The sequence below is a fragment of the Ranitomeya imitator genome, chromosome 4 (assembly GCF_032444005.1).
Source record: "Ranitomeya imitator isolate aRanImi1 chromosome 4, aRanImi1.pri, whole genome shotgun sequence".
NCBI classification, from domain to species: Eukaryota; Metazoa; Chordata; class Amphibia; order Anura; family Dendrobatidae; genus Ranitomeya; species Ranitomeya imitator.
In genome coordinates, this window is record NC_091285.1 from 283,391,746 (window position 1) to 283,403,780 (window position 12,035).

Below are 12,035 nucleotides of genomic sequence, written 5' to 3' on the forward strand. Positions count from 1 at the left end.
GAGATCAGGGGGATGAGGAATATAGAAGGGTGGTGTCGAATTTCGTGGATTGGTGCAATGGTAACTATCTACAACTAAATGTTAAGAAAACTAAGGAGTTGGTGGCCAACTATAGCAGGAGTAAGTTGGAATGCTTACCGATCACTATTGCTGGTCAGGAGGTAGAGCAGGTGGAGAGTTACAAATATTTGGGGGTCCATTTGGATAGCAAACTGGACTGGAGATGCCACTCAGAGTTTGTCTACAAGAAGGGGATGAGCAGATTGTATTTCCTAAGGAAACTGAGGTCTTTTAATGTGTGCAGCAAAATGTTAGAAATGTTCTACCAGTCGGTGGTGGCAAGTGCCATCTTTTTTGCAATCACGTGCTGGGGTAGTAGTGTGTGGGCCTCTGATGCTAATAAGCTGAATAAGATTATTAAGAAGGCAAGTTCTGCTGTGGGCTGCAAGCTGGACTCTTTTGGGGAGGTAGTGGAGAAAAGAACTCTGAAAAAGTGTATGGCGATTATGAACAATAATGCACATCCACTATATGAGCTATTCATGAGACAGAAGAGCACCTTCAGTAACCGGCTAATACTTCTGAGGTGTAAGAAGGAAAAATATAGGAAATCGTTTGTGCCAACTGCCATGGCGATGTACAACAATAACATTAGGGTTAAACCACCAAGGTGAATGTCTACTTATTTCTCTACATTTCAGTTCACTCGTTGTGTATGTCCTATTCTAATGTATAATGTTCTTCTGTCAACAAACTGTCATGTCAACTGTGTAATTCCTTTATGATTTAAGTTGTGCTGCTGTGATACCATAATTTCCCACAGGATCAATAAAGTGTATCATATCGTATCGTATATAGCAGAAGGGGTATATATATACCAGGGTGGGGGACATATATACCAGGAGCGGATATACCATGATGGTGCCTGGGATAAGAAACATATACTAGGATGGGGGATGTATACCAGGATGGGGACATTATTACATAATGGCAGAGGGGGGGCAACACATATGTCCTTATAGGATTCTGAACACTACAGGGGCCCATACATCTAACATGCAAGTGGGGCACAGGTCCAAATTTTACACCATGGTCCATCAGGCGCTAGTGACACCCACTGAGTAGGAGTATCAGTGATGATAATAATAGTAATAATGACTCATTGCAAAAAAGTCATGTACTATAATATGATGATTATAATAATTAATTTAGGTTTCGGGAAGCATTAGTAAATGCTATAAAGTTGAGGTCAATACTAAAACAGTCCACTACGCGGCGCACTCCATGAACAAAGCCGCCATCACGAGCCTTCACGTCTCTCCAGACATAGGATGACTGACAGGAAGATTATCAAATCAGGAGCCGAGGTATTTTCACGACCAGCCAATAGGAAGGCTATAGCAGGGTGACGTATCGCCGCGCAGGCCCTGGCACTTCCTTTCGCTCGGCGGCAGGGATCGAGGCAGCATGAAGGCGTCCGGCACTGTAAGACTCTGCTGGGATTCCGGGCATGGGGGGCACATTTTGGGGGGTGGGCGCGCTCTCTCATGGCCCTGTGCCTTAGCTGAAGGCGCCGTGTGTGCAAGCTGTGGTCAGGCACGGCGCACTTGGGCTGGAGACGCTCTGCTTTCTTGCGGCCTACATCATGGCGGCTGAGGCGTCGCCATGTGGAGGCTCGCGTGGGCCGCCGTGATGCACTGTGTGGACGGCTGTGGTGTAGAGGCCGCTCCCATGTGCTGTGCACACAAACCCAAAGGCCGCTGCTGCTGCCTCCATGGCGGTCTTGTCTGCTGTGCACAGAGGACGGGACCTTGTCGCCTACCTTGGGCTGCTGTGCCCCTGGCAGTGATACAGAAGGTCCGACATGCCGCCTACATGGTGGGGTTGGTGCTCCGGAGCACATTGCCATTAGACCAGAGGGGGCGTATATACCGCTATGGAGGGTCCCATCTGCTGATAAACGAGGGCTCTAGCAATGTATGTGGTCGCAGCACAAGTGTCCGCTGGGTGGTCTGCCATGTCTCCTGTGACCCTGCAGATGAGGTGCCACGCCGCAGGTCACTTTCCATTCTCTTGGTTAGGAGTAGCGATCATCCCTCGCCTGTATAGGTCTGTCCGCAGAATTCCCGGCTGTTACCGGACAGACGTCCTGGATACTACTGCGCCAGGTGTATGGGCTTCATGAGCATCCGACTAATAACCCACATGTTACCACTCCTGCATATTGGGCTCTATTTCTCGCCTGGATAGTATCAGTAGTGTGTGCTCCCTGGGTGTAGTGCAGTACAAACTTGTCGCCTCTTCTGTTCCCACTGTGGCTCCAGTCCTCATCTGCACCAAGTGACCGCAGTTGTGACTGGTCAGACCACTCCATTGTCTGTTGGGTGGACCAGAAATCACTTTTTATGTCTGAGACTCGGAAGAAGACTTGTAGGCTTACAATAAGGGCTACCAGTCAGACGGCCATAGGAATTATAACACAGTGCACAGACTGGCTGGCGGCTCTCCGACTGTTGTGTGACCGCTTCATGTATTTGTATGGAGCTGTCCCTCTTGATTTGGGAGAGCTGCCGGCCAGTCCAGGCTTTCCGGTCTCACTCCGATTTATATGGCCATCTGACGGCACCCTAAGAGAGAAAGTAACAGTTGGCAGTAAGTTCAGGCCAGTCAGCTGCTTTCACAAGATGGCGGAGAGGGTTCTGAGCTGCACTGGAAACAGAAGCGGCGACCAGTAAGTATTTTTACACAGAACATACATTACTGATGCCTATCTGGTGAAATAGTAAAAGCTCAAGTGGTATTTTGAATGTTGGCTGAATCTATCAATTTTGTTGGCGCCCCCTGACAATCTTATGTTTATCGGGGCTTAGCATCATAGCGATTGGGTGGCTATAATCCCGTTCCTTTTGTTCGGCTTGAAGATAATTTGCTAGAATTGTCTAGCAGCAACCTTCTCATAGAGAATGAGAATGCTCGGCCTAGTATTCCTGGACATGGATTAGTCCGGCGAGAGAGATCAGCCAACGGCCATCGAATGTCCCCCTTCCATGCACGTCAGTTTTGGTGTCTGAATCCTGTGCCCTGCAATCCCTCCACAATACTTACCGCTTCCTCCCTTCTATGGGGACTGAGTATTCATGGATCTTCTGCGCCGGCGAGCTGCTGTGACCTCCGGCGTGCACGACAATAAGGTGCTCTCCCCACTTCCTCCCTGCACAGTCATCGCTAGGAACCATGTGTACATAGCAGGTAGGAAGTAATGAGAGCACCTTATCGTCGCCGGCCCCTGCACAGAAGATCCCTTAATGCAGTGCCCGTAGAAGGGAGGAAAAGGTACAGATCGTGGAGGGAGTGCAGGGCGTGGGATTCCAGGGCCAGAACTGATGTGCATGGGAGGAGAATGCAGGGATGTCTTCCAAGCACCACACGCCCCGGAGCCTGGAAGAAATCATTAGCATAACGAAGGAAAATAACATTTCTCAAGACCTATCACCTGTATGCCCATATTAATAGGTCATATACATCCCAGGGATGACAGCTTCTCTTAAACAGGGCCCTCCACTACTTGTAAATCCCAACCCCCCGCCCCCCCCCCCCCCCTTTGTTAACCATAATGGGACAATTTAACAGGGTTTGCAAGCGGTGGCCACTTTTTTTTTTTATATAGATAACTTCATTTTCTTCTAATTGCTAGCTAAAGACTTGTTTGCTTTTCCCTACATTCCCTATTAGAATATGCTGAGACTTAAGGTATGTGTCCACGTTCAGGATTGCATCAGGATTTGGTCAGGATTTTATGTCAGTATTTGCAAGCCAAAACCAGGAGTGGGTGATAAATGCAGAAGTGGTGCATATGTTTCTATTATACTTTTCCTCTAATTGTTCCACTCCTGGTTTTGGCTTACAAATACTGACATAAAGTCCTGACCAAATCCTGATGCAATCCTGAACGTGGACACATACCCTAACACCCCCCCCCCCCCCCCCAAGCCCCTATTGCTATGTAATGCTTGGTTTCCCATTAACATTGAAGTTTGATGTGAGAACAGATGATCAAATGCCCTTTGGCAGCTAGATCACTGGTATAGTTCGGGTCCAGAGGAGCATACAGTCAGATGGGCTTGAAGAACCTCATTGTCCAAACTTGATCAATTTGGTTGGGTACCCAGCAGGAATGATCATTTCAAACTTCTTTCATCTATATAGTGCTATTTTTGTATAACAATTTTTTTTTCTCATTGTAGCTAAGGGAGTACAAGGTGATTGGGCGCAGTTTGCCTACAGCTAAGATACCTGCACCTCCTCTCTATCGTATGAGAATCTTCGCACCCAACCATGTTGTGGCAAAGTCTCGATTCTGGTACTTTGTTTCTCAACTCAAGAAAATGAAGAAGGCCTCTGGAGAGATTGTATACTGTGGACAAGTAAGTGGTTTCTACACTAGGGACGTACTGAGGTCATGTCACATACACATCCAGCTTCCTGAAAGATGGTGCTTTTATACAATATTGACCTGTAATATACTCAGATTCCTTCTTCCTGTGCACTGACCTCTCATGTTCTGTATGTTTGGCACACTTAACCCAAAGATTATTATTTTATCATGTGGTAATCTTGTCCTGTGTGCCCAAAGTAAGGTTGTACCTTGTCGCCTTTCAAGAGCTGATGTGCCCATGAAAGTGAAATTGAAGGTCCTATAAATGCCTTTTCTGCTTGTTACTTTTTCAGCTGTAGACTCCTGTAGCAAAGGGCTTTTGCTTAAAATCAGATACCCAGGATTATTTTTTTTGAGACCCATTTATCAAAGTAACCTGCATTCATATGCCACAGCTGTAGATTTCAGAGATTATGGCAAAACCTCATTGTTTGCCATGGCTTTTTCAAATTTAGAAAAAAACAAACACTATGTTAGCAGTGTGTAAATACAGCATTATAAAATTGTACTGCATCGCCTCTTGTGCATAGCTGCAGCTGCAATCTCCAGCCTCCAGGCCATATACTCTAAAGGTACCTTCACACTGAGCAACTTTACAACGAGAACGATCCGTGACGTTGCAGCGTCCTGGATAGCGATCTTGTTGTTTGACACGCAGCAGCGATCAGGATCCTGCTGTGACATCGCTGGTCGTAGCTGAAAGTCCAGAACTTTATTTGGTCGTCAGGTCGGCGTGATTCATCATGTTTGACAGCAAAAGCAACGATGCCAGCAATGGGTTTTCATGGAGCTAACAACCAGTGAGAACGATAAGTGAGTCGCTGTTACGTCACTGGATCGCTCCTGCATCGTTCTGCAGTTGCAGTGTTTGACATCTCTACAGCGACCTAACAGCGACGCTCCAGCGATCTAGTTTAGGTCGGATCGTTGTCTATATCGCTGCAGCGTCGCTGAGTGTGACGGTACCTTAAAGGGAACCTGTCACCTGAATTTGGCGGGACCTGTTTTGGGTCATATGGGCGGAGTTTTCAGGTGTTTGATTCACCCTTTCCTTACCCGCTGGCTGCATGCTGGCCGAAATACTAGATTGAAGTTCATTCTCTGTCCTCCGTAGTACACACCTGCGCAAAGCAAGATTACCTTGCGCAGGCGTGTACTACGGAGGGCAGAGAATTAACTTCAATCCAATATTTCGGCCAGCATGCAGCCAGCAGGTAAAGAAAGGGTGAATCAAACACCTGAAAACTCCGCCCATATGACCCAAAACTGGTCCCGCCAAATTCAGGTGACAGGTTCCCTTTAAGCCAGGGGTCCCCAATCTGTTGCTCTTAGAGCCACATGTGGCTTGCTGGCCTGTAATGTGTGGCTCCCGGCTGTGTGCCAGTCTGGTGCATTAGCACCAGGTGTAGCAAACAGCTATTAAGAGCAGATCTCTAGATGGTGACTTATTGTGTAGCACTGCACAGAAGAGCAGATGGGGGTAACATAGGAAACCCTGGAAGCTTGGAATACTGCCTTGGTGTGATGTAAGTGGAAAAGCTTAGGCTGTCATTATGCTGGTAATGGGTGGCTACGGGTGCCACTACTGTGAGTGGGGCAGGAGCTGGTTGTGGCTCTCAAGTTCAGAAAGGTTGGGGAACCTCTGCTCTAAACCATTAATGATCTGTTGGGCAAGTCACCTGGCTGCTGTACTAAAACTCAGAAGTCCAATGGGACATGGCCAACTATAGTGCCATAAATGTATTATAACTTGCTACCAAAAACTAGTTTAAATTACCAGAAATCTTTGTCGGCTCATACCCCAGAGTTGTCTTCTACATCTCCTCTTTAAAGGGACTGTCAGCACAGAATGACTGTTCAAACCATGTATAGGCTAGTTGTTTTCAGGTCATCTCTGCCTGCCTCTTTGACTTTATAGAGGCAGAGATAAATGGAAAACAAGCAGGTAGGGAAGTGTATATAACTGACTGGCCCCGCTGTCGAGCACCGAGGGCCTGTACTTGGTTTGAACAGTCATTCTGTGCTGACAGGTCCTTATAAATCTATTGTAACACCTAGCCTGTGCGCTGCTTCCAGCTTCTGTACTTTGTGAGAATACCCTTTGCATTCTAACTCGCTAAGGCCTAAGTCACACCACCATATAACACGGCTGAGTGCGATGCGATAAAACATCACTTCGTACTCGGCCCAGTTATACTCTGGGCCAGCTCAGATCTGGGATTATTTTCTCATACCGATTCAACGTGAGAACAATGGCAGCGTGCTACGATTGGCACCCAGACTCTACTCACTTTCACCCATACAAGTGTGTTGGTTAAAGCAGTTAGCAATATGGTGCAACACTTTTTATAGAAGGCCACACTTTTAATGATGCCTGATTGCAGAGATGTGTTGCTGCAATTTCATGCATTTAAGTATATAAGTGTGTCCAAAGATAGACAACTTCCTTCAGTCATAATTTTTCTATTTCAAAAACCTGACCTGCACATCCAAACATAGACCCAGTGTGAACAGGTGCTGAACCTAGAGTCGCCAACTCGTATATAGTTAAGTAAATAAGGCAGCACACTGCAGCGCTAAAACATGCAAACTTGAAAGCACGAAATTTGAACTGCATTACTGCACTAGAAAAATGAGAGCTTTTAGCGCATAAAAATGGGACCTGGTATAAAGGTACCTTCACACATAACGATATTGTTAACGATATCGTTGCTATTTGTGACGTAGCAACGATATCGTTAATGAAATCGTTATGTGTGACAGCGACCAACGATCAGGCCCCTGCTGGGAGATCGTTGGTCGCTGAACAAAGTCCAGAACTTTATTTCGTCGCTGGACTCCTGCTGACATCGCTGGATCGGCGTGTGTGACACCGATCCAGCGATGTCTTCACTGGTAACCAGGGTAAACATCGGGTAACTAAGCGCAGGGCCGCGCTTAGTAACCCGATGTTTACCCTGGTTACCATGCTAAAAGTAAAAAAAAACAAACAGTACATACTTACCTAACGCTGTCTGTCCTCCAGCGCTGTGCTCTGCACTCCTCCTGTACTGGCTGTGAGCCGGAAAGCAGAGCGGTGACGTCACCGCTCTGCTTTCCGGCTCCCAGACAGTACAGGAGGAGAGCAGAGAAGCAGAGCGCAGCGCTGGAGGACAGACGGCTGTAGGTAAGTATGTACTGTTTGTTTTTTTTTACTTTTAGCATGGTAACCAGGGTAAACATCGGGTTACTAAGCGCGGCCCTGCGCTTAGTTACCCGACGTTTACCCTGGTTACCGGCATCGTTGGTCGCTGGAGAGCTGTCTGTGTGACAGCTCTCCAGCGACCAAACAGCGACGCTGCAGCGATTCGGATCGTTGTCGGTATCGCTGCAGCGTCGCTAAATGTGAAGGGGCCTTAAGAGAGATGCCGTAAAGAGGCTACCAGGTACACATAAAATTGGCCATGTGTTTTCAAGTTTGCATGTTTTAGCGCTGCAGTGTGCTGCCTTATTTACTTAACTATATGCGAGTTGGCGACTCTGGGTTCAGCACCTGTTCACACTGTCTGTTTGGATGTGCCGGTCAGGTTTTTGAAATGTATTCTCTAGCCTTCTGATCGTGCACTCCGCCTCCTAGCTTCAGGTGTGTTAATTACAGCAGGTCCAATACCCCTCCACAGAGAGAGAGAATTTTAGTCTAAGAAGAGGTTATACATGCACCCATTCAGATGGAGACGTTTATTCTCAGCGAGGTAGGGCAAGCGTAGGACCTGGTATAAGAGAGATGCCGTAAAGAGGCTACCAGGTACACATAAAATTGGCCATTTTTATGCGCTAAAAGCTCTCATTTTTCATATTTCTAGTGCAGTAATGCAGTTCAAATTTCGTGTTTTTCAAGTTTGCATGTTTTAGCGCTGCAGTGTGCTGCCTTATTTACTTAATAATTTTCAACCTAGTCCTAAAGTTGTATGAAAGACTACTTAATTTACCCCTATGTTTTTGCAGGTTTTTGAGAAATCCCCTCAGAAGGTGAAGAACTTTGGTATCTGGCTACGCTATGACTCTCGTAGTGGAACACACAACATGTACAGGGAGTACAGAGACCTGACCACAGCTGGTGCCGTGACCCTCTGTTGTAAGCATTTCTATATTTTAGCAGGAATATATTTTTAGATTAAAATGAGCCTTCAAGTTAAGAGCCTATTTTCTTGGGAGCTTAGATGGTCCTTGGTGCTAAATTAAGAGGAAATGTCCTTAAGGATAGAAACTAAAGTTTTGGGATTAATGTTTAACAAACTTGTTGGTCTACTTTGTTCTCCCTCATTCTATTGAGCTTGATTTTATTGACCGATTGATTTCACCCTTTAGACCGTGATATGGGTGCACGCCATCGTGCTCGTGCCCACTCCATTCACATTATGAAAGTTGAGGTGATTCCTGCCAACAAGTGTCGCAGACCAGCAATCAAGCAGTTCCATGTAAGTAATATGCCATCTTGCATTACAGAACTGATAGGATTTGCAATTTAACATGCTATTATTGCACTTTCCATTAAGCATTTCTATTATTTTGCATGAATCCATGAAAAATGTACTCGCATGCGAAGTCCTCTGCTGTTTGTTTACTTTGCTGGAACATTGTGGCATATGTGCACATATCAGGCAGGCATCGCCATTGAGAAGCTTGACATTGTTGGGTATTGATAGTTTTATATCTGCAATGGGTCTTTTATTAAATGTCTAAAGTACATTTTTGACCTGTACAGTTTTTCTTGAGTCGGACTTGCACAGATTCACATAATCTCCATCATTGACAGTGGCTTGTTGAATAGTGTTTTCTGTGCTTTAATTATTGATGTGGGTCTACATTGTCACTGATTATATGGCTGTTATGAAATCATATATGTATATGTGATCGCGCTGGAGGTGCCGATAAGTCTGATACACAAGGAAAGCTTACTGTTTGGAAAAACATTCACACTATGCTTAATTACCTCATTAGCATTTGGCGTCTGTTTCCCATTTGTTTGCGGTTGCCAGGTTTTCCTCTTAATTATAATGGTCTATCCAGATATATACACAATACTGCTTTTTCATAAATATGCAGGGAAGTGGGTGTTAAACTGTCCCGGCCGGTGACAGTCACCCGTTACCTCACATGCGATGTGTTCCGGATCTTCAACGATGAAGCCGCGCTTCAGTGGACAGATTGCCGGCGAGGTGCAGTCGCGCTGCAGGACCTCGCGTGACGTCACATGCACGTGGTACTCCACGTGATCGGCTGACGGAATGCACCTAGAACCAAAAAGTCTCTCCAACGCGTTTCAAAGTCAGCAGACTTCTTCTTCAGGGATGGTCCGGTGCAGAATGTAGGTGCTTTTATATCTTGCAGTGAGTAGAAGCGCTGGGCCCTTATTCTCAAGTGCAGCGGGGCATGCACTTCACACACCAGCTCTGCTGTACTTTGCTGCCCATCACCAGCCTCTGGTCATTGACTGGCAGGTCACTCTTCCTACAGCGATCTCTCACCCCTGCACATGTGCCATTATTGCATGAGTTGGTTCATCAGAAGAAGCAGTACATGTATAGTGAGCTCCTGATGAGTTTCATATCTTGAAACTCATCAGGAGCTCACTATACATGTACTGCTTCTTCTGATGAACCAACTCATGCAATAATGGCACATGTGCAGGGGTGAGAGATCGCTGTAGGAAGAGTGACCTGCCAGTCAATGACCAGAGGCTGGTGATGGGCAGCAAAGTACAGCAGAGCTGGTGTGTGAAGTGCATGCCCCGCTGCACTTGAGAATAAGGGCCCAGCGCTTCTACTCACTGCAAGATATAAAAGCACCTACATTCTGCACCGGACCATCCCTGAAGAAGAAGTCTGCTGACTTTGAAACGCGTTGGAGAGACTTTTTGGTTCTAGGTGCATTCCGTCAGCCGATCACGTGGAGTACCACGTGCATGTGACGTCACGCGAGGTCCTGCAGCGCGACTGCACCTCGCCGGCAATCTGTCCACTGAAGCGCGGCTTCATCGTTGAAGATCCGGAACACATCGCATGTGAGGTAACGGGTGACTGTCACCGGCCGGGACAGTTTAACACCCACTTCCCTGCATATTTATGAAAAAGCAGTATTGTGTATATATCTGGATAGACCATTATAATTAAGAGGAAAACCTGGCAACCGCAAACAAATGGGAAACAGACGCCAAATGCTAATGAGGTAATTAAGCATAGTGTGAATGTTTTTCCAAACAGTAAGCTTTCCTTGTGTATCAGACTTATCGGCACCTCCAGCGCGATCACATATACATGTATAGTCTGTGTTTTTACACTTGGTACTGGACATTTTTGTAGTTGTGTCCACGTGCTTGCAGCAGGAGGAGGACCGAGGAATGTGCAGCGCCCTTGGTTGTTTTTAAATTTATGTTATGAAATCAGTCTAGCAGCTTTGGGCTGATATCTTTACACCATTATAAACTTAGAAGTAATTGTGTTCTGCGCATTCTTAAAAAGAACCTCATCAGCAAAATTTAGGCTCTAAACCACCATCAACCTGTTATCCAAGATGGTGACATGTTTTCAATATGTATTCTGGCAGGTTAGGTATGAGTGAGAAAATAAAGTGAATTCTGTATTAAATGATAGTGAGAAGTCATAAGAGTGTAGCTTGTGATGACCGACTTGACCTAAGACAGTAGTAAAGCCAGGAAGGAGCTGGCCAGCTCGACCTTTAGGAGGAGTAGATAAACCTCTAACTTACTAGGATTTAAAGACTGCAATCAAAAGGCGAAGCTTGCATTTCAGTCTGCTTTTGCCTTTTTTTTTTTTTTTTTTTAAACTTAACACTTCGTTTTGTTTTCTAAACTTTTTAGGACTCCAAGATCAAGTTCCCTCTGCCACACAGAGTTTTGCGTCGCCAGCACAAGCCCCGCTTCACCACCAAGAGACCAAACACCTTCTTCTAAGCAAGACAAAATCCTTGTTCTATGGTCAAATAAAATACTTATTTAGAAATGTCTTTGCAGTTTTCAGTCAATAGTTTAATTTTTATTTATTTTTATTTTTTTGTTAGTATCTTTGACAAACCTTTTGAAGTCTGGTTGGTGCTCATTTAATTTCACAACTACTAGTGCGTCAGTCACCAAACCATATAGATAGGCATGTGTACGCACTCACGCTCTCATTTCTGGAGTTGCACATCTAACAGACGAGCGCAGTCGACATTGGGCCAAATACTGCTGCGAGGATAAATATGCAAGTGTGTGCGTATAGCTTCATAGAATGGCACAATCTGTTTCCTGGACATGCTTCACGTGGACAGAATTAATGCAGTTTTTGGTTGCCCATTTAAAAATGCACATTGGTTGTTTTACAACTTCCATTAATATGCTCATCTGGTGACCATTAAACCCTTTTTCTATGTATAGTGCTGTGACTTATCGTTGGATTATAATCAGACTCCAGTTATTAATTGTGGCACTATATAGCGTAAACTTTCCATTTCTTTTTTTAACGATTAAATCTCCCGTTGTATTTTAGAAACAAGAAAGCACTGAATTATAGACCATAACGCCAAGGCTAATTTGTTTGCATCAATGCATGGAACTTCCTGC

General features: G+C 45.5%; 1 protein-coding gene and 2 non-coding genes across 3 annotated transcripts; all 3 read left to right on the forward strand.

Moving 5' to 3' along the window:
• The first annotated feature begins 1,382 nt into the window (after positions 1-1,382).
• RPL18A (ribosomal protein L18a) lies at positions 1,383-11,440 on the forward strand. Its single transcript, XM_069764697.1, has 5 exons — positions 1,383-1,485; positions 4,245-4,424; positions 8,420-8,549; positions 8,783-8,892; positions 11,295-11,440. Exons 1-5 carry the CDS (start codon positions 1,468-1,470, stop codon positions 11,385-11,387), a joined length of 531 nt encoding a protein of 176 aa, XP_069620798.1. The 5' UTR covers positions 1,383-1,467; the 3' UTR covers positions 11,388-11,440.
• Positions 1,738-1,868, forward strand: LOC138677747 (small nucleolar RNA SNORA68). The gene has a single exon (XR_011321140.1). It is a non-coding gene; the product is annotated as a small nucleolar RNA SNORA68 (small nucleolar RNA).
• On the forward strand, positions 4,570-4,702 carry LOC138677746 (small nucleolar RNA SNORA68). The gene has a single exon (XR_011321139.1). It is a non-coding gene; the product is annotated as a small nucleolar RNA SNORA68 (small nucleolar RNA).
• Positions 11,441-12,035: the final 595 nt, after the last annotated feature.